This window comes from Callorhinus ursinus, unplaced genomic scaffold (genome assembly GCF_003265705.2).
Source record: "Callorhinus ursinus isolate GAN/ISIS: 27379988/994484 unplaced genomic scaffold, GSC_fseal_2.0 scaffold2, whole genome shotgun sequence".
NCBI classification, from domain to species: domain Eukaryota; kingdom Metazoa; phylum Chordata; class Mammalia; order Carnivora; family Otariidae; genus Callorhinus; species Callorhinus ursinus.
The window spans coordinates 55,567,827-55,591,100 of NW_027397064.1; the positions used below are offsets into that span (position 1 = coordinate 55,567,827).

Below are 23,274 nucleotides of genomic sequence, written 5' to 3' on the forward strand. Positions count from 1 at the left end.
AGCAGTGAAATAGAGAAACATTTTGAGGGGAACATGTGCATGTTTACACATGGAATTGTCTTAGGAACCTGGAAAGAAGTCTGCACCACATGCTTGATTAGCTGATGTGAACGCCCTCACAATCCTGGAAGCTTCTTGAGGGCAGGTACCTATCTTAGTTCACCACTACGTCCCTAGCATCTGGCAGAGTGCCAAGCCCAAAGTGGACACTCAAATATTTGTTGATTGAAAGAAGAAACCGATGGCACCAGATCATGAGGGCAAGGAAGATAAAGGACTGTTAGAAGAGTTAAGACTGAGATTAGAGAAACCAAAGGACTTTTAAATTTTGTCTAAAACCCTCTTGTGTATTCTTTATGACAGTGATTCTCCTACCAGTATAGGTTTGGATGCTTGCCAAAGAGTGGTGTGGTATATTAACAATTCTCTAAAGTCATTGAATTCTCCAACAACTTAGAGTTTAACAGCCTCCTTTCCCTGTGAGCATATTTCCAACCTTACTGTAAAAGGGAGATAAGCCACCTGGGTGGCTCAGTCAGTTAAGCATCTGCCTTCAGTTCAGGTCATGATCCCAGGCTCCTGGAATGAGCCCCGCTCAGCAGGGAGTCTGCTTTTCCCTCTCCCTCTGCATCCCCCTCCCTGACTTGTGTTCTCTCTCAAATAAATAAAATCTTTATTTAAAAAAAAAGGGGGGGACATAAACCTAGATGTAGAGGCTTGAGATTCAGTTTAAGGAAGAGATAACATTTAAGCCTCCTAAAACAAATACCATCATTTATGTCTGAGGGTGCTTCAGCTGTTGTATTTACAACTACCTCAGCTAGGTTTTAGAAAATAGTAATAAGGAATGGGAATTTTTATTGGTTTATAGGAAATAAGCTGATGTGTAGGTAAGGAACTTCTTTCATAGAGAAAGGGGACAGTGTGGTGGGGGAGTGGAAAAGATGAGAGAGAAAAGGGTACCACGGCCTCATTCCCTCAGAAAGCATTCCTGGAACTCTCAGTTTGGTCCCTGCACTACCTGTGTATTCTCGTAGTGTGTTAACTTTTATTTTTACCAAAGGAGTTGAAATTATATTTCTGTATTCCTTTCTTCTGCTAGACTAAAAGTCTCTCAGGCGCAGGGACTGTTTTTTCATCTTTGTGTCTTGGCATATATTTGGTGTTTAAATGTTCCTTGAACTTAGTGAATTTAAATTTTGCTTTGATTTTTCATAGCAATATGAACTGCATTTTCTTACTGGTTTTAGAAGAGTTTTTTGAGGTAGACTAAACTTACTTAGTCTTGAACAAGTCTTGATTTGTTCCTATCATATGGCTATTTATTCATTCCTTAATATTTAATGAGTAAATGCTGCTGTGAGGTGGGCACTGTTTTAGGTAGTTAACCCAAAGTTAAGTTCCTTGCCCTCATTAAGCTCACATTCTATGGGTAATGACAGAAGCATAACTTTTATAGATTTCCTTTGGATTATTCTAGTGCTTTTCCCTTTTATCACGGGCAGCATGGTAAAGTTGGATGTGAATGGAGGAATAGAACCCTACCAGATATAAGTTTTGCCTGGAAACCAGGGAAAAAACTCTTCTTCCTATCTCCTATACCAAATTACCCATACCTCCAAGACTCAGAACTGTGGCTATTTATACATTTCCCCACAGGAGTTGTCCAGTTTTTCCGAGCAAGACATTCTTGATACCACATTTATAAGCAAAATTATGAAAAATAATTTTTTCTCTATGCATCACTGTCTTATTTGAATAAGCATATAGTTCCTCTTCACCACTGGATGGAGTTCAGTGAATGTAAGATGAAGTATTTGCAGAATTATTTATTATTACTATTTTTTTAGTAATCTCCACACCCAGCATAGGGCTAGAAGTTGTAACCCCGAGATCAAGAGTTGCATGTTCCTCCAACTGAGCCAGCCAGGCACCCCAGCAGAGTTTTTTAAAATGGGCCACTGACCTGGATAGTTTCAACATGTACTTGTTCTTAAACTAATACCAGCGGCGCATGGGTGGCTCAGTCGGGTAAGCATCCGACTCATCAGCTTCTGATCTCATGGGTTGTGAGATCAAGCCCCATGTCCAACTCTGCACTCAGAGGGAGTGGATATTGTCTCCCTCTGCACCTTCCCTTTCTCTCTCTCTCAAATAAATAAATAAATCTTAAAGAAAAAAACCCTAATATCAAATAAATAAGTTAGAAGGCTGTGAAGAGGGAGATGCTTATGTAGACCAATTGTATTACAGGACAAATAGAATTTTGATGAATTAGGCTGAGAACTTGATCACCTCTGACTATATTTTAAGAAGTTAAAGAGTTTCCAAATAGATGTTCTAAAATGCTGCATCTCCTCCTTTTCATCAGACTTCCAAAGTCAGGAGTTTTACTCTTTTAATAGCTGCCTTTCAACCACAGCTCTAAGGCTGAATTAAATGTTTTTTTCCTTTTACCGTCTGTGATGGAGTTGGATATGTACATACCTATGTTTAAGACATTCATGTGGGTGTTCGTTTTGTAGGAGCAGCATTCTTACCTCTTGTAAAGCTTCTTAAGAGTGACAGGGTTTGGGGTTGGCAGTAGAGTAAAATTATTCATGTGTTTTTATTTCTCGTGTTTCAAGTAGTGTTTCAAAACTATTTTTAACAGTGTGAAACCACTTTGTTTTTCAGTATCCTTGCCATGAAAAAGAGGACGTGATAAGTTGTTCAACTTAATGAAATTCAAGTTACATGTGAATTCTGCCAGGTATGTATGCAGTATTTGGTATGTTTACCAATTTTTCATATTTTAGATCATAAAAATTTTCATAGTTATTTCTTGATAAATATTTCAGTATTTTTTTCAATAATTAAAAAAAAAACTTACCCAGTATATTAGTTTAGCTGCTAGTCCTATTATGTCTTTTTTTTTTTTTAAAGATTTTATTTATTTGAGAGAGAGAGCACAAACACGGGAAGGGGCAGAGGGAGAGGGAGAAGCAGACTCCCTGCTGAGCAGGGAACCCAACAGCGGGGCTCGATCCCAGGACCCCAAGATCATGACCTGAGCTAAAGTCAGATGCTCAATCACCTGAGCTACCCAGGCACCCCCTATTATGTCTTTAAATTATCAAATAGAACATCAAAATGCACTTAACTATGACAAACATAAACATATTTTAGGGTTTGATTTCTAGAGTTCCAAATAATACTAGTCCCATGAGATGTTCTATGAAAAAGCATTTTGAATAGCAAATGGATGTGTCAAAAATGCCATATTCTAGGTGCTCCTCTAGTCATTTCACGTGAACATATTAAAGGCTCTGAAAAGTCCTATAAAAGAAAATGTACTCCAGCATTTCCCAAAACTGTTTGATTACATACCTTTTTTCTATAATAACTATTGTCATCCCTGTTGAAGATGCTTTGGGAAACATTGCTTTGGAATGGTTAACAAGCTAATGTTGAAAAAGAAACAATGTTTCCAGATTTTTAATTGAGTCAAATACAGTTGTTATATATAATTTCTAGAAAGAAAGCGAAGACAAAATTTAAAACCTACAAGTTGTTGCAAAGAATGATTGGGAACTTTAAGTCTAAATCAAATATAGGAAAATAATCTTTACTCACAGATTTCTTTTTATAGTTATTTTGTTCAAATCAGGATCCAAAAAGGATTTACATTTCGTTGGTATGTTTATTTTTTTTTAAGATTTTATTTATTTATTTGAGAGAGAGAGAGTGAAGTGAGCACACGAGTGACAGGGAGGGGCAGAGGGAGAGGGAGAGCAGACATCCCTGCAGAGAAGGGAGCCCAATGCAGGACTCACTCCCAGGACCCTGGAATCATGACCTGAGCCTAAGGCAGCCCCTTAACCAACTGAGCCACCCAGGCACCCCTGGTTAGTATGTTTATTAAATCTTCTTTAATCTGTAACAGTTTCTATCTACTCTTCTCTTTTTTTGTTCTCCATTACATTTATTTGTTGAAGTGACCAGGTCTTTGTCTTACAGAATTTGGCTGACTGCTTCCAGATAGTGTTGACAGGTTTCTCCTGTATTTCCTGTAGCTGAATCTAGAGATGCTTGATTAAGTTCAGGTTTGACTCTGCATACTGTCCACACACACACGCACACGCACGCACGCACACACCCCCCCACCCCCCCCCCCACCCCCCCCCCCCCCCGAAAACTTCTCATGCTTTCTATTTTTTCATATCAGGTGGCACATAATGTCTAATTGTCCCACTCTTAGTGATGTTAATTTTAAGATTGACCTGTGAGTTCATTATAAAGCTCCCGCCACCTTTTTTTCTTAATGGTTTTATCATGCGACCTAGATCCATTATTTCATTGGACATTAAAGTGATTTTCCAATTATTTCATTCTTTATTCACTTAAATTATTGAACAGGAAAGATTTAGCCTGATAGACCAAGGTTCCTAACCCTTTTTTTCTATAGTGTGAAATCTGCATGTTACATGTATTTGTCTACTCATTATAAAAAGATGGAAGGGAAATAGGGCTAAAATGTCAGTAAAAGTATTTTATTTCACACTGAAATAGAAAAAGTGATAAGCTTAGTGAAAATCATATAATATTACATTTAAAATTATTCTTTATTTAAAAATCTATACTGTCAAGGTGCGGTGGCTCAGTTGGTTAAGCGTCTGCCTTCAGCTCGGGTCATGATCCCAGGGTCCTTGGATCGAATCCCACATCGGCCTCCTGGCTCAGCAGGGAGTCTGCTTCTCTTTCTGCCCCTCCCCCTGCTCGTGCGCACGCTCTCTCTCTCAAAAATAAATGCTCTTTAAAAACAAATAAATAAAAATCTGTACTGTAAGACACTAAGCCATTGCTTAATGTTTTATTATAGGCAGTACAAGGACCTGTGGAATATGAGTGATGACAAACCCTTTCTATGCACTGCCCCTGGATGTGGCCAGGTAATATATAAATTACTTTAAGTCATTTTGTATATTCATATTTATTAAAACACTGATGAAAGTTTATGTTGTCATTAAAAGGATTCTCCTACAATTTTTTTTAAAATTTTGGAGTTAGAATGTAAGTAACCCAGAAAAATTTGGGGAAGAAACTTTTTTCCTCAGTAGTATATTTGAGTTTTTAAAAACACAATCTAATATGGAAAAAGAAAGTTAGAAGTCTTGTAATGGAAAGGTGAATACCTAGACAAAATCCAGGGCTTAATAGTATCTTCATTTGACCATTATTGGTTGAAAATAATTGTAAATTGCTTAGTTGGAAATCAAATATACATTATCTTGTTTGAAAATTATATTACTTGCTGAACTCTTATGAAATTAACTAATATTTACCTCTGACAGTGTCACTAATGCATTAATGTTCTTAATGTACCTAAGTCTAACATCTTCAGAGCATGTATGAAAGCATTTTCAGAAAATAATCTTTCTACATTGTATCAGAAAATAATATTTCAGTGTTTTTAATAGGCCATTAAATTATTAATCTGTTGCTGTTATAATAATTCTAACTTTAAAATAACTTATTGACACAAGAAATGAAAGAATAAATTTAGTGTGTAGCCAAATTACAGAGTACTTAAATATACAAACTATAAATCATAAATAAGCATTAGTGTTTCATTGGTTCTTACTTGTTTTCTTTAGCTGATGTTTTAAATTGAGGTATAATTGATATACTGCACATACTTATACAATTTCATGTTTTAATGTATATATGCTCATAAAACTATCACCATAATTAAGATAGAGAACATACTCCTCACCCCAAAAGTTTTGTCATGCCCAGTTGTTACCGCTTCTGCCTTTGTAAAGTACTACTCTGCCTATGTCCCTATAGATTAGTTTGCATTTTCTAGAATTTTGTGTAGAGTCACACAGTATGTACTTTTGTCTGGCATCTTTTGTTCCTTATAATTAATTTGCGATTTCCCCATGTTATGTGACCAGTAGTTAATTCCTTTTCATTGAGGAGTAATATTTCATTATTATGCAGTTGTGGACATTTGGCTTATTTCCAATTTTTACTTATTACAAATAAACCTGGTATAATTGTGTACAAGTCTTTGGTATGGATGCATGCTTTCTTTTCTCTTGGGTAAATGCATAGGAATGAAATGATGCGATCATATGTTAGATATATATTTACTTTTGAAGAAATTGCCAAGCTGTTTTCCAAAATGGATGCACTTTACATTTCCACCAGGAGTGTTTGAGTCTTGTTGTGCCATTTCTTTGCCTACATTTGATGTTGGCAGTCTTCTAATTGTAGCCATTTTCCTTGTGTTTATAGTGATATATCATGTGGTTTTAAATTGCATTTCTTTGATGAAAAGATGAGCACTTGTTCATGTGCTTATTGGCCATTTGCATTTTTTTTTTGTGACATATCTCTTCAAATCTTTTGCTGTTTTTAAAAGTCAGGTTGTCTTTCCTTTAATTATTAACTTGTAAGAGTTCTTTATATATCCTGGATACCAGTCCATTGTCAAATAGTTTCTCCAAGTCTATGGTTTGCATCTCAGTTTTCATGATAAGAGCTTTTGATCCACAGATCTTTTAATTTTAATGAAGTCTAATGTTATTAATTTTTTCTCTTTTATGGTTGTTGCTTTCTGTGACTTGTCTAAGAAATCTTTGCCTACCTTTAAGTCACAAAGGCATTATTCTCCTTTGTTTTTTCTGAAAGCTTGTTTTTTCATTTAGGCCTCTGTTTCATCTTGAATTCATTTTTCCACGTGGTTTTTCAGATATTTGAACATCATTTGTTGAAAAGATTTTTCTTTCTCCATTAATTTGCCTCAGCTCCTTTATTGAAAATCAAATTATGGTAGATGTGTAGGTCTATTTCTGAGCTTTCTACTCTGTTCCTTTCATCAGTCTGTCAACTTTTATGCTAGTACCACAATGTCTTGATTACTCTAGCTTTACAGTAATGCTTCCAGTCAGGTAAGGTAAATTCACCAGTTTAGTTCTCCTTTTTGAGATTGTTCTGGATAGTCTTTTAATTTTAGTCATTATGGTGAGGATGTAGTGGTATCTCATTATGATCTTAATTTTCATGATAGATATCTAAAGTTGTTGAACCAGGGTAAAGATAGGAAGTTACAGGGTTGGTGCTACTTAGATAGGTTTGTCAGGGAATGCCTCTCTGATAAGGTGCCATTTGAATTAAGACATGAAAATGTAGGAGCAGAGCTCTGGAGGAAGTTTTTCAAACTGAAGGAACAACAAATATGAAGTTTCTAAGGAGGGAATGGGTTTGGGTGTATTTAAAATCAGAAAGATGACTCTTGTGGCTGGAGCATATAGTGACCAACAAGGATAAGAGTAAGAGATTCTGTCAGGTAGAATAAAATAGTCCATACCCTGTAGGGCTTTGTAAACTGTGATAAAGTGTTTGGGCTTTATTCACAGAGCCATGAAAGCTATTACTGAGCTAAGAGTGGAAACGGGGAGTAGAGACTGACAGCTGTCAGGTGAGAGATAATGGTGGCTTTGTCTAGGTGCTAATAGTGGACAATATAGAGAAATAGACTCATTTGACATATATTTTGGAGATATACTAGATATTCATTTTTCTATAAATTCAAGAAGGCTAAAAAAACTACACTTCCCAGAATTTTTTGTGAATAATATTTCCGAGGAAATCGAAAGATCAAATAAGAATTGATTTTAGAAGCACCAATTTGGTGGTGTTGGTACAAGTTATTTTTTTGTCATAAGTATTGATATTATTCCCAATTTGAATTTTAGCTTTAATGCACTTAAATTTAAATTTTCAAATTTTAAATTTTTTAAAACACATTTTGTTGATAATGTTATTTTGGAGAGAGACCTGTAGAAATCAATGCAAAGAATTTTAACTTTTTTTCTTGCTATTAAAAATGTTTTTATGTGCCTCAGTCACTACTAGGTATTTCACAGAAAGAGTTCTGTTAATCACATTTGTTTTAAAGTAATGTTCCATTGAATTTGGTGAAAGAGACAAAGTGTGATAATTTAGTGAAAGATTGATTTAACATTGGAACTCTTCTATTTTATGTGTTAATATCTTTGCTTTTGGTGATGCGTTCATTGAAAATTATTTCTTGCATAGAATGTTTATACATCATAAGCTGTTTTACAAAGGACATAAAGATTCATTTTATTTAGTCTAAAGTTTCACTGGAGGTGTGTAAATATGTGTGTCTGTAACTTCCTGATGTTGAATAGATTCCTTCAAACCAGTAAAAGAAGCAGTAAAATGAGCTATTGGCTTTATGGCTTTATAACTTAGTTGTACCTATTTAATCTGTTAAATAGGAAAAAAAATCTATATCATGGATGGGAATGCATGTATTAAATGTAGAATGACTGACTTCTTAGGAAGTCAGTTCTGGTGAGCGTTCAAGCCTTAGAAACACAGATCTCTCAGATATCAGAGCTTCATTTCATTATAAAAGCAATTGGTTTACCTCCCTTCCATCTGTCAGGTTACCCTTCCTTTTTAACTTTATAAGAGAGATGGTTATCCATCCTACCTTTCTTGACTGCCTTTCCCATTGTTGACTCAGCCGTATGCTCAAAGTCTTGTTGTTTAACAAAATACTGTGTATTTTGCATTGGAGTTGTGCTGTAAATTGCCTGGAAGAAAGAAATTATGAATTTAATATGTTTAACATATTGTTATTACTACTACTATTATTTTTCTACAAAACTTATTTTTTAAAATAAACTTTTTAATTTGGCTCAGAAAGCAATTCAAATAGATTCTGCAAAAATTTTATCTTAGCATATAGTAGTAGCTATTTTATAAGTATTTGTTGAAAAAGTTTATTTCATTCATTCATATATATATATATCTGTATATGTATGTGTATATGTATATCTTTTCCTGGTGACTGCCTTTTGACAAGATGGCCTTTGACATTGGTTTTGTTTTGTTTGTTTCTTGTTAGAGGTAAATAAATTATTTCAAGTGATAGCTAAGGTTAAACTCATTTATTATCAAGTGCCAGTTTCAGTGTGTTTTATCCAAGTATATCAATAATATCATATCAAAAATCTCTTAATAAGTAGCATTTTGGTAAATTTGATCTATAGATCATATATGGAACTTTGTAAATTCATATTTCTTGCATTCACCCTTTTAATATTCATATGATCCTGAATTTTTTTTAGGGCCCTTTTAGCTGTTCCTTTTCACTGAGGATCAATCTAGGTACCATTTTCACGTTTTGTACAATTCTATATCTGGTTCCTCTTTGATTTGGATATTTGTGGTCAAACCAATCCAAGCAGAGAATAGTTGTAGAATAAATTCCTAGGAGATAACTTTCCAGGTTCTTATCTGTTAATATGACCTCTACCAAAATGCGTTTATTCACAAGTGTTTAATTACTACCTTCATGGAGAAACTACATTGTTAGGTTCTTTAGACGTAAAGTGAATCCTGCTTTAAGATACTTTTAGTGTGGAATGTAATACACGTATATTTAAAACTCTAATGGAAAATAATGAAATAATGCCTACATTATTCTATAAACTACACCTATGTTCATTCTCTAAGAGCTGTTATTCGGCCGTCTATGAAAAGACAACTACTTCTTCCTCCAAATTTGGGAAGGATTCTTGTAATGATAAAGCAACAGAAAGCTAGTACTTGGTTGGGAAAGAGCTGGATTATTTTTAAATGAACTGCTTTGTTATCATATTGGTTGTTCTTTCTTTGCTGGATTATAAGAAGCATTTTTAAAAATATGGTAATATAAAGAACCTGATTTACTTAATTTGTCCAGGGGTAATATTTCCATAAGAGAAGGAATCTGTTTGGTGTTTTTTTTAAGATTATTTATTTTAAAGTGCACGCACAAGCTGGGAGAGGGGTTGGGGAGAGAAAGAGAGACTCTCAAGCAGACTCCCCGCTGAACGTGAGCCGCCCCCGCCCCACTGACACGAGGCTCAATCTCACGACCTTGAGATCGTGACCTGAGTTGAAATCAAGAGTCGGATGCTTAACCAAATGAGCCACCCAGGCACCCCAGGAATCCCATTTGGATAGTTTAGGGGAACCACGTTCAAATATATATAATTTTAACATCCCTATTTATAAGGATGTAGGGTAGAGAGTTTATATCTTAATTTGGCATTTTATAATTATTGCTCTGAAATAAAATGTAAGTGCTCCTTATTTTCAGTTATAATTGCTGCTTGATAAGGAGCATCTTCATAAAGGTTGATGTCAGACATTATTTTAAAATGAACTGCTTTGTTGTATTGGTTGCTATTTCTTTGCTGGATTATAAAAAAAGCATTTTTTTTAATGTGGTAACATAAAGAACCTAATTTACTACTTAATTTGTCCAGGGGTAATATTTTTGTGAGAGAATTCTCATTTTAAAAGTGGTAAGTAACCTGAAATCTGTGTAAATACAGTACTTTCTTCAAGTGTCACTGAACCATGGAATACATAGTTCTTTGATATGGCAAAAGAAATCAGTAGTGGTCTATTTTTAGTGTCCAAATGAAATTTATATGAAGTTTCTTTGCTTCAGGTTTAATTTTTAAATGCTCTCAAATGATGTATGTGACTTATTAATACATTAGTATTGCTTATTCTTGGGTAATGGGTTTTCTATAATTATTTGAAGTCTCGTATGTTTATACTAACAATAGATTCTTTTATAGTTAACAAACTGTTTCATTGTTAATGGTGGTTTTACATGTTGTGGAAATGAATTTCCTTATCATTTTACTTACTTGATCAAATTGAAAATCTTAACTATATTTTAAAACTTTTTGCCACAGCGTTTTACCAACGAGGATCATTTGGCTGTCCATAAACATAAACATGAGATGACACTGAAATTTGGTCCAGCACGTAATGACAGTGTCATTGTGGCTGGTTAGTATATGCTTTTATTAATAGCTTATATACATATTTCACCTGGAATGTGCACAATTTTTGTGTATTCTCTGTAAATAATATAGTCTGGTGATACTCCAATTACTTCATTTAAAGTAAATGTTGGCAACATGTATTTTACCCATTACATTTCCATGTTTACTTCTGACCATTCATTTCACTTTTCTGTGTGGTTTTCAAATGTAGATATCAATGTTTTGTGGGAGTTAATTAGAACCCCGGGAGCATTTATAGCATCTCCAAAGTTTACATTTGATTGATAATTGAACTAATGTGATGTTTAGTCAATGTTTCTTTTAGCTTTTTACACCTGGTTTGCAGTGCTTTGGGAAGAGAGGAAATGATCACGCTCCTCCTGTTGGAGAAAGATCAATTAGCAGACTTGTTCACTAGAATTTTGTTGGTATTTCTTTTGGGACTAAAACATCTGTGTTAGTAAAAATACTCTCAGTAAAAGGGCCTAAATTCAGTCAATGCTTTTTTTGTGTGTTTTGATCCTGTGAACATACAGTATCACATAAGCAAATGATTATCTTTCACAGTATGTGAAAAGAGAAAATTTCATGCATTGTTTTATTGTCCTTTCATGCTGTATTAGCTGCCCCTTTTGTGGTATTTAAATATATATGTACACACATCTATGCATTTGGACACACACATGATATGCATAGTTTTACTGCATTTGGTATATTTTATAAGTATTGTTCTAAGAAAAGAAAGTTTTATATAAAACAATATATTTATATAAATTTCAGACCCTTTTGTGTCATAACCACAGAGTCACATAAGTATTCAAAATCAACCCTAAATTATTATTTTCTCTTTTGAAGTTTTGGTTATACTCTTTGTCAGTCTGGAATGAATCCTGAAATCTGAATATTATTAGTATTTTAAAATTATTACCCAACATACAGATTAAATAATCATATGCGAGGCTTTATAGGGATAATGAGGCAGATGGTTTTTCCTGTACTTTCAGTATCATAATTTTTGTAATGAAAAAATTTGAGTTAACAAAAAGTTGGTAATTTGTCAAAAACTACTTAGGAAAAATGAAAGAGCATGTTGAGCATTTCTTTAGTTCCATAAGTAAGAGGAAGCAGAGAAGAGTGAGGTATGCACTTCTTTAGAATATTGTACATCAGATATTAAGAGCTGGATCCCAAAAAAGTAGTCAAAATAACAACAACCTGGACAGTTCACTCTCCTAGGGATATAAATAAGGTCTTTGCTTGTCTGAGATTTATTGCCCTAGACCAAGATCTGTAACTTTTCAACTCAAAAATGTTTTGAGATTGGTTTCTAGAAATTTCCTATTGGTTTACCTTTATTATAGTAGAAAAACAGAACACATTCAAACACAGCACTTAACCATTTTTTTTACTAACATGTGGAAATTAGTAGTTTAGCATTCCTGTATAAGTATGATGCATGATGTGTGTGGTATATATTTCATGATCAATAGCCATAAGCCACTGCATGTTTAAACAGTTGTGCCTGTATTGACTTTTCTTTCCTCACACCTGATCATTTTGGTAATCACTGATAACAGTGTTTTATGCATATGCATTTTATTTCTAAGACTTTTCTCCTCTCCCTTCACCACACATTAGGAGCCTTTTGTTGGGCTGAGATAGACAAACCCTTTGATTATGAACAGAGGAGACAAATTTATATTCACTTTACTAATTCACCTATAATGGACTTAAGCTGATATGTGTACTCTGAGCTCTTGCTGTAGTAAATTTCAGAAGTCTTTTGAGGGTTAGTGAGTATGTATGTTGTAGACTAATAGGTAAAATGATGACACAAGAGAGTCCCTTTAGTAATTTAGATAATACTAGTCATGTTTGAGATAGGCTTACATTGTAGCTAATGTGTATGACATATAGGTCATTTTAGTGTTAAATATATTTATATGTAGTAAGCGTATTAGTACTCTAGATACATGTGGGGCAAAGATGAAAAGTAATGCCAATTCTGGGGACACAATATTTAACAAATACATGAGTTTTAATTTTATAAAATCTTAAACCAGGAGTCATCCTTATACTTTTATTTAGCTTAGACTAGATTCCTGATAAAACCTATAACTTGATGCCCTAAAATACATAAAATGTGACTAGAATTTCAGTGTGCCAGCAGCTCTGGTCAGTATGAATCAATAGCCTGGCAGATAATAAGACAAATAGGCAAAATCCCTAAGTATACTATTTTTCACTCAACATGGACCTAACTAGTATTAATTCCATAACCGGTGCATGCGTTAATGTACATAGCATGAGTACCTAATCCAGGATAGTTAAAATACTTCACGTTGTGGGAAAGTAGAGTTGACCGTTCCTCTACTGCCTAGAAATTAAGGTAGAACATTCCATAAATAGGTAACTCTTATCTAGCCCCTTGTTCCAAGCTTGAAAAATGCATTAAAATAGAAAATTGGCTTCTGTGGATAGTGATAAAGGAGGGTTCTGTTTTGGTTTGCTTTGTTTTAGGGCTCTTATTTTAACCTTCTCTTTTCTTCCTTGTAGTATTTTGGTCTACCTCCTAAAAATTCTGTGTTATCGTAAGCTTGCTTTTGTAGTGGGTTATGAACACGCGTGGAGAGCCCACGCTCGAGTGAGTGACTACATGCTCTTGTCCTAGCTTTCCCCAAACTGCATGTATTCGAAACAGTCGTAATTTTTAATAATGTAAATTTTTAAAAACTCTTTTTGCTTTAAATAATGGTAGTAGTTGATCTTTGAGTAGAAGATGCTTATGTCATTCTACTAAGAGAGAAGGTCTGGACTAAGGAACAAGAAGGACTTTTTTTTCATACTTTTGTGGTTCATAAAGTTGGAGGAAATATCTTGAACTGCAGCAAAGACTTAACCAAATTTTGTTTGCTTTAAAGGAAGAGGTCTTTCCAAAGAGAATTAACAGCTGACTGAACCAGTCCTGCTCATTTGTTAACTGACTAGCTATATTTCACGGTCCTGTATGCTATTTAAATCTGTGGGATTGCTTCTTGACATTTATTTCAGATCAGACCCCAACACCAACAAGATTCTTGAAAAACTGTGAAGAAGTGGGTTTGTTTAATGAGTTGGCAAGTCCATTTGAGAATGAATTCAAGAAAGCCTCAGAAGACGACATTAAAAAAGTATGTTGTTAACCATGAAATTAAGAGTATTTCTGACAAAACAAGAGTCACAACTTACACTTCTTGCTTTCTTATTTTAGATACACTGGCATTTTTTGAACTTCTGACATTTTCTTTAACGTTTGTATTTTAGATGCCTCTAGATTTATCCCCTCTTGCAACACCCATCATAAGAAGCAAAATTGAGGAGCCCTCTGTTGTAGAAACAACTCACCAGGATAGTCCTTTACCTCACCCAGAGTCTACCACCAGTGATGAAAAGGTTAGAAATTTATGTTTTGGGGAGAAACACAAACTTAGTGTTAAAAAAAAAAAAAACGCACCCCAAGTAAAGTTTAATATTTGATTTACCTAAAATGTTGCTGTAATAAGTTGTACACAATTGAGTATCAGGTTGTAATAGTCTTATATGTGAAAGCCTGTGAATACTCCTAGAAATTTCAGGGAAAGAAGCTGTTACCTTGATAGATAATTGCCTTTTTATTACACTCAGAAAAATTAAAGGGGAGAACAGCAATCATTTTAGATAAAACTTATTTTTTTTAAGGCTGCATAAATTTATAAAGTGAATTTAACTTTTCTGGGTTTTGCTATTATTTTATCCTTTGCCGCTTTTATATAGTGACAGCTTTTTCTTTACAACTAAAAATTGCTTGAACTAAGGTTATTTAGGCTTTTTAAGGGCTACGTGAATAGTTATTCATTCTCGGCAATGGGTCTTTGGTACTACCAACTAAGATGATGACGATACTGTCTTAGTACAAGCCTTTTGTAGGTGGTTTAGGGCCTCATTCCTGGATCTTGAATACCTTGGTAACTTGGGAACCCCCTGGGCTATGTAGTGTGTGTTGAGTAACCATTATTGGGGTTTTTGTTTTGTTTTGTTTTGTTTTGTTTTTAAGAGATGGGGAGAGAGAGAGAGGGAGAAGAGTGGGGAGGGGCAGAGGGAGAAGGAGACAGAGAATCTTAAGCAGGCTGCACGCCCAGCACAGAACCCGACACAGGGCTCAGTCTCAAAACCCTGAGATCATGACCTGTGCTGAAATCTAAGAGTTGGACGCTTAAGCACCCAGGTGCCCCATGGGTATTTCTTGATCACTTTTTATTCATAAGCACTTATAATGAACAAATTATGTGGCACAATGAAGAGGCACTGACAATGTCTTTTTCTAGATTATGTTATTCTAAAACTATAAATGAATTAATGGACTTCTGTCATGGCAAAGAATCTAAAAGTAGGGCAGAAAAAGTAACTTCATACTTAGGAATAAATGCTTTGACCTTAGATGTTTTGAGGGTTTTTTTCCTCATTTCCTGATTATAAAAGTGAGTCTCATTATAAAAAATATGAGGAAGACAGCCCAAATCACCTGTTAGCCCATAATGGAGTGATAAGAATTACTAATATTATGAAACATTTTTCATAGATCTATGCATGCATTTATACAAATATCCATATATAAGGGAATAATTAGAAGGATAGATGGATACAAAGAAAAATTCAAAGAAAGAGCCTAGTTTACTTTTTATTTTTTTTAAAGATTTTATTATTTGTTTTATTTTATTTTTGAGAGAGAAAGGGAGAGACAGGGCACAAGGGGAGGGGGAGGGGCAGAGGGAGAGGGAGAAGCCGACACTCCCCTGAGCAGGGAGCCTGATGTGGGGCTCGATTCCAGGACCCTGGGATCATGACCTGAGCCGAAGGCATACCCTTAACTGACTGAGCCACCCAGGCACCCCTACTTTTTAATTTAAAACAAGTATTTAAAAAAAATTTTTTTAAGCTAGCTGTACAGCCAACATGGGGCTTGAACTCACGACCCCCAAATCAAGAGTCACATACTCTACCAACTAAACCAGGCAGGTGCCCCAATCCTAATTTACTTTTATATTGTGCTTTAGACATTGAGCATTAATGAACACTTTCCCATGTCATTAGAAAATTTCCAAAATACTAATTTTTAATGGTTGTACTTTATCATTATCTTAGTGTATCTAATTATCCTGTTCTTTTTGGACATAAAGATTATTTCCACATTATCACAGTTATAGAAAATGCTGTTAACTCTATGATATAAATATCTTTTTTTCTAAAGAGCTTTCTAGTCCCATCACGCTCAACATTTTTCCCTCTTCACTGCTGCTTTAGCATCTTTCAAGGGTAATCCTTCTTCCTGCCTTCCTGTCTTTAGCCTCCCCCTGGGCAGGGCATAGTCACACCAAGTTACAAAAGTCTGTTCTGCGCCTCCTTCACTTCTCTTTCTCACTTTTCTTCATACGTGATCTCATCTCTACTCAAAACTTTAAAAACCAACTAAATGCTGATGATTCTCAAACTTACATCAACCAAGATATCTCCTGAATTTCCATATTCATCTCCAACTCCCATTGTGACATTTCCCTTTCTATATCTAATAAGCATCTTAAACTTAATATATCTAAGTCAGAGCTCTTGATTCTTTCCCTTAGTAAATTTTCTTTTTTTTTTTTTTTAATTTTTTTAAATTAACATATAATGTATTATTTGTTTCAGGGGTACAGGTCTGTGATTCATCATTCTTGCACAATTCACAGTGCCCACCATAGTACATAACCTCCCCGATGTCCATCACCCAGCCACCCCATCCCTCCCACCCCCCACCACTCCAGCAACCCTGAGTTTGTTTCCTGAGATTAAGAGTCTCTTAATGGTTTGTCTCCCTACCTGGTTTCATCTTGTTTCATTTTTCCCTCCTTTCCCCTATGAGGCTCATATATCATATACCCCTATGTGCTCATTGTATCAAGTGCCCTCCTTAATGCATCACCCAGTTACCCCATTCTCCCACCCACCACCCCTCCAACAACCCTCAGTTTGTTTCCCATGATTGTCTCTTATGGTTTGTCTCCTCTGATTTCATCTTGTTTTATTTATCCCTCCCTTCCCCTATGATCCTGTTTTGTTTCTTAAATTCCACATACCAGTGAGATCATGTGATACTTGTCTTTCTCTGATTGACTTACTTCGCTTAGCATAATACCCTCTAATTCCATCCAAGTTGTTGCAAATGGCAAGATTTCGGTTTTCTTTTTGATGGCTGCATAATATTCCTTTGTGTATATCTATACCACATCTTCTTTGTCCATTCATCTGTTGATGGACATCTAGGCTCTTTCCATAGTTTGGCTACTGTGGACATTACTGCTATAAACATTGGGGTGCACGTGCCCCTTCGGATCCCTACATTTGTATCTTTGGGGTAAATACCCAGTAGTACAATTGCTGGGTCCATAGGGTAGCTCTATTTTCAACTTTTTGAGGAACCTCCATACTGTTGCCCAGAGTGGCTGCTCCAGCTTGCATTCCCACCAACAGTGTAAGAGGGTTCCCCTTTTTCTGCATCCTCGCCAACATCTTTCATTTCCTGACTTGTTAATTTTAGCCATTCTGACTGGTGTGAGGTGGTATCTCATGGAAGTTTTGATTTGTATTTCCCTGATGCCGAGTGATTTGGAGCACTTTTTCATGTGTCTGTTGGCTCTTTGGATGTCCTCTTTACAGAAATGTCTGTTCATGTCTTCTGCCCATTTCTTGATTGGATTATTGTTCTTTGATTGTTGAGTTTAATAAGTTCTTTATAGAGTTTGGATATTAGCCTTTTATCTGATATGTCATTTGCAAATATCTTCTCCCATTCTGTCGGTTGTCTTTTGGTTTTGTTTCCTTTGCTGTGCAAAAGCTTTTTATCTTGATGACGTCCCAATGGTTCATTTTTGCCCTTGCTTCCCTTGCCTTTGGCAATGTGTGCAGGGAGAAGTTGCTGCAGCTGAGATCAGAGAGGTTGCTGCCTGTGTTCTCCTCAAGAATTTTGATGGATTCCTGTCTCACATTGAGGTCTTTCATCCATTTTGAGTCTCTTTTTGTGTGTGGTGTTAAGGAAATGATCCAGTTTTCATTCTTCTGCATGTGGCTGTCCAATTTTCCCAACACCATTTGTTAAAGGGACTGTCTTTTATCCATTGGACGTTCTTTCCTGCTTTGTCGAAGATTAGTTGACCCTAGAGTTGAGGGTCCACTTCTGGGCTCTCTATTCTGTTCCATTCATCTTTGTGTCTGCTTTTGTGCCAGTACCATACTGTCTTGATGAATACAGCTTTGTAATAGAGCTTGAAGTCCGGAATTGTGATGCCACCAGCCTTGCTTTTCTTTTTCAACATTCCTCTGGCTTATTCAGGGTCTTTTCTGGTTCCATACAAATTTTAGGATTATTTGTTCCATTTCTTTGAAAAAAGTTGATGGTATTTTGATAGGAATTGCATTAAATGTGTAGATTGCTCTAGGTAGCATTGACATTTTCACAATATTTGTTCTTCCAATCGATGAGCGTGGAACGTTTTTCCATTTCTTTGTGTCTTCCTCAGTTTCTTTCATGAGTATTCTATAGTTTTCTGATTACAGATCCTTTGCCTCTTTGATTAGATTCATTCCTAGGTATCTTATGGTTTGGGTGCAATTGTAAATGGGATCGACTCCTTAATTTCTCTTTCTTTTGTCTTGTTGGTGTATAGAAATGTCACTGATTTCTGTGCATTGATTTTATATCCTGCCACTTTACTGAATTCCTGTATGAGTTCTAGGAGTTTTGGGGTGGAGTCTTCTGGGTTTTCCACATAAAGTATCATATCATCTGCAAAGAGTGAGAGTTTGACTTCTTCATTTCCGATTCAGATGCCTTTTATTTCTTCTTGTTGTCTGATTGCTGAGGCTAGGACTTCTAGTACTATGCTGAACAGCAGTTGTGATAGTAGACATCCCTGCTCTGTTCCTGACCTTAGGGGGAAAGCTTTCAGTTTTTCCCCATTGAGAATGATATTTGCTGTGGGTTTTTCATAGATGGCTTTTATGATATTGAGGTATGTACCCTCTATGCTTACACTGTGAAGAGTTTTAATCAAGAAAGGATGCTGTACTTTGTCAAATAGATGCTTTTTCTGCATCTATTGAGAAGATCATATGGTTCTTGTTTTTTCTGTTACTAATTTATTGTACCACATTGATTTGCGGATATTGAACCAGCCTCACAGCCCAGGAATAAATCCTACTTTTAATGTACTGTTGTATCCTATTGGCTAGTGTTTTGGTGGGAATTTTTGCATCCATGTTCATCAGGGATATTGGTCTGTGGTTCTCCTTTTTGATGGGGTCTTTGTCTGGTTTTGGGATCAAGGTAATGCTGGCCTCATAAAATGAGTTTGGAAGTTTTCCTTCCATTTCTATTTTCTGGGACAGTTTCAGAAGAATAGGTATTAATTCTTCTTTAAATGTTTGGTAGAGTTCCCCTGGGAAGCCATCTGGCCCTGGGCTCTTGTTTGTTGGGAAATTTTTGATTACTGCTTCCATTTCCTTAGTGGTTATCGGTCTGTTCAGGTTTTCTGTTTCTCCCTGGTTCAGTTTTGGTAGTTTATACGTCTCTAGGAATGCATCCTTTTCTTCCAGATTATCTAATTTGTTGGCATGTGGTTGCTCATAATATGTTCTTATTATTGTTTGTATTTCTTTGGTGTTGGTTGAGATCTCTCTTTCATTCATGATTTTATTTATTTGGGTCATTTCTCTTTTCTTTTTGATAAGTCTGCCCAGGGGTTTATCAATCTTATTCTTTCAAAGGACCAGCTCCTAGTTTTGTTCATCTGTTCTATTCTTCTTTTGGTTTCTATTTCATTAATTTCTGCTCTGATCTTTATTAATTCTCTTCTCCTGCTGGGTTTAGGCTTTATTTGCTGTTCTTTCTCCAGCTCCTTTAGGTGTAGGATTAGATTGTGTATTTGAGACCTTTCTTATTTCTTGAGAAAGGCTTGTATTGCTATATACTTTCCTCTTGGGACCTCCTTTGCTGTATCCCAAAGATTTTGAACAGTTGTGTTTTCATTTTCATTTGTTTCCATGAATTTTTTTAATTCTTCTTTAATTTCCTGGTTGACCCATTCATTCTTTAGTAGGATGCTCTTTAGCCTCCATGTATTCCAGTTCTTTCCGACTTTCCTCTTGTGATTGAGTTCTAGTTTCAAAGCATTGTGGTCTGAAAATATGCAGGGAATGATCCCATTCTTTTGATACCGGTTGAGACCTGATTCGTGACCCAGGATGTGATCTTATCCTGGAGAGTGTCCCATGGGCACTAGAGAAGAGTGTGTATTCTGTTGCTTTGGGATGGAATGTTCTGAATATATCTATGAAGTACATCTGGTCCAATGTGTCATTTAAGGTCATTAATTCCTTGTTGATCTTTTGCTCAGATGATCTATTTCAGTGAGGGGCATGTTAAAGTCCCCTACTATCATTGTATTATTGTTGATGTGTTTCTTTGATTTTGTTATTAATTAGCTTATATACTTGGCTCCTCCCATGTTAGGGGCATAGATATTTAAAATTGTTAGATCTTCTTATTGGATAGACCCTTTAAGTATGATGTAGTATCCTTCCTCATCTCTTATTATAGTCTTTGGTTTAAAATCTAATTTGTCTGGTATTAGGATTGCCACCCCAGCTTTCCTTTGATGACCATTAGCATGGTAAATGGTTTTCCAACCCCTCACTTTCAATCTGGAAGTGTCTTTAGGTCTAAAATGAGTCTCTTGCAGACAGCATATCGATGGGTCTTGTTTTTTTTATTCAATCTGATACCCTGTGTCTTTTGATTGAGGCATTTAGCCCATTTACATTCAGGGTAACTATTGATAAAGATATGAATTTAGTGTCATTGTATTGCCTGTAAGGTGACTGTTACTATATATTGTCTCTGTTCCTTTCTGGTCTATGTTACTTTTAGGCTGTTTCTTTGCTTAGAGGACCCCTTTCAACATTTCTTGTAGGGCTGCTTTGGTGTTCGCAAATTCTTTTAGTTTTTGTTTGTCCTGGAAGCTTTTTATCTCTCCTTCTATTTTCATTGACAGCCTAGCTGGAGTATAGTATTCTTGGCTGCATATTTTTCTCATTTAGTGCTCTGAAGATATCATGCCAGTCCTTTCTGGCCTGCCAGATCTCTGTGGATAGGTCTGCTGCCAGTCTAATGTTTCTACCATTGTAGATTACAGACCTCTTGTCCTGAGCTGCTTTCAGGATTTTCTCTTTGTCTCTGAGACTTGTGAGTTTTACTGTTAGATGTTGGGGTATTGACCTATTTTTATTGATTTTGAGGGGGGCTCTCTGTGCCTCCTGGATTTTGATGACTGTTTCCTTCCCCAAATTAGGGAAATTCTCTGCTACAATTTACTCCAATATACCTTCTGTCCCTCTCTCTCTTTCTTCTTCTTCTGGGATCCCAATTATTCTGATGTTGTTCCGTCTTATGGTATCACTTATCCCTTGAATTCTGCCCTTGTGATCCAGTAGTTGCTTTTTGTCAGCTTCTTTATTCTCCATCATTTGGTCTTCTGTATCACTAAATCTCTCTTCTGCCTCATTTATCCTAGCAGTTAGGGCCTCCATTTTTTATTGCACCTCATTAAGAGCCCCTTTTCATTTCAACTTGGTTAGATTTTAGTTCTTTTATTTCTCCCGAAAGGGATTCTCTGGTATATTCTATGCTTTTTTCAAGCCCAGCTAGTATCTTTATAATCATCATTCTGAACTCTGGTTCTGACATCTTACTAATGTCTCTATTGATTAGGTCCCTGGCAGTTGGTACTGCCTCTTGTTATTTTTTTTGAGGTGAGTTTTTTGTCTTGTCATTTTGTCTAGAGGAGAATAGATGAATGAGAGAACAAAATGTTAACAGGGTAACAACAACCCCAGAAAAATATACACTAAACAAATCAGAAGAGACCTGAAACCGGGAGGGAAAGAAAAGGAAAGAAAAAGGGGAAAAAAAAAGAATATGATCAGGCTGGTGAATAGATCAGAGCCACACACTAGATTTTGGGCATATTTTGGTCTGTTCAAAGAAACTGCCTCCCAAAATTTTAAACAAGGAAAAACTTACATATATACAAAAATAAGGGTAAATACAATGAAGGAATGGAATATGACTGTAAAGATGAAAAATAAAAAAGGTTTTTAAAAAGGGATTGATAAGTTGTTTGAAAAAAGAATGAAAAACAATGAAAAAAAGGAATGTGATCAGATGGGAGACTAAACATCAGCATACACTAGATTTAGGGTATATTTTGGTCTGTTAGAGGAAACTGTATCCCAAAATTTTAAAGAAAGAAAAATATATATACAAAGGGTTAAATACAATGACGAGATAGAATATGAGTGTAAAACTGAAAAATTAAAAAAGATTTAAGAAAGGAATTGGTAAGATGTTGGTTGAAAAAGGAAAAAAGAAAATTCAGCTAAAAAAATAGAAAAAGAATAAAATAAAGAGAATTTTAAATTAACTTTGAAAGACTAAAGCATCATGGGAAAAGAGCCATGAATTCTATGTGCTCTATTCCCCTAGCGCTGGGATTTTGCCATTCTCATTGATCTGTAAACTTGGTCTTGGCTGGATGTTCTTGCTGATCTTCTGGGGGAGGGGCCTGTTGCAGTGATTCTCACATGTCTTTGCCGGAGGTGGAATTGCACTGTCCTTGCCAGGGGCCATGCTAAGTAATCTGCTGGGGTTTGCTCTTGGTAGCTTTTGTTCCCTGAAATCTTTCAGTAATGCTTTGGAGGACGAGAGTGAAAATGGTGGCCTCCCAGTCTCTGCCCCGGAGCCAAGGAGTCAGGGCCCCACCCCTCAGTGAGCCCTCAGAGAAAAGCAGTCACTCCCGTTTCCCAGTCTCTGGCCACAGTCCATGCTCACCCGGCCTGTGACCGAGTGTTTCTAGCTCTGGCACATGACCCCATTTGGAGTCTCCAAACCCAGCAGATCCCTGCGGTGCACTCCCACGCTGCTCCTCCCCGGGGGAGGAAGGGGAGTCTCCCTGGATCTGCCACTTGTTGGGTCCCTGCTGGAAGAGCAATGGCCCGACTGTGCCGCTTATCACGGTTTATGGCAGCCCTGAGCTGAAAGCCCACTCCTCAGCTCCGTCTGTGCAGCCGGCTTCCCCGCTCCGATACCTGGGAGCTCCGCCGCACTCAGGCACCCCTGGTCTTTCTGTGATCCTGAGGGTCCTGAGACCACACTGTCCCAGAGAGGGTTCCACCCCCCGCTTAGCCACTGGAGCAACATCCCTCAGTGGAGCAGACTTGTAAAAGTTCTGATTTGTGCTCCACTGCTCTATCACTTGCAGGTAGCCGGCTGACAGAGGCTCCCTCCCCCCACTGT

At 36.2% G+C, this 23,274-nt stretch overlaps 1 protein-coding gene across 13 annotated transcripts in view; it reads left to right on the forward strand.

Annotated features, from left to right (window-relative positions):
- The window catches only part of ATF2 (activating transcription factor 2), an 89,588-nt gene that overhangs the window by 23,976 nt on the left and 42,338 nt on the right, over nucleotides 1-23,274 (forward strand). For 10 of the 13 annotated variants that reach the window (XM_073882136.1, XM_073882156.1, XM_025849841.2 and 7 more), the window contains 5 exons: nucleotides 2,677-2,752; nucleotides 4,862-4,931; nucleotides 10,779-10,875; nucleotides 13,923-14,041; nucleotides 14,175-14,303. In XM_073882136.1, coding sequence (XP_073738237.1) covers nucleotides 2,721-2,752; nucleotides 4,862-4,931; nucleotides 10,779-10,875; nucleotides 13,923-14,041; nucleotides 14,175-14,303 — 447 coding nt within the window. In that variant the 5' untranslated portion in view covers nucleotides 2,677-2,720. The remainder of the gene's footprint in view (nucleotides 1-2,676; nucleotides 2,753-4,861; nucleotides 4,932-10,778; nucleotides 10,876-13,922; nucleotides 14,042-14,174; nucleotides 14,304-23,274) is intronic. The other 3 variants (XM_025849858.2, XM_025849865.2, XM_025849874.2) reach the window with 1 other exon arrangement.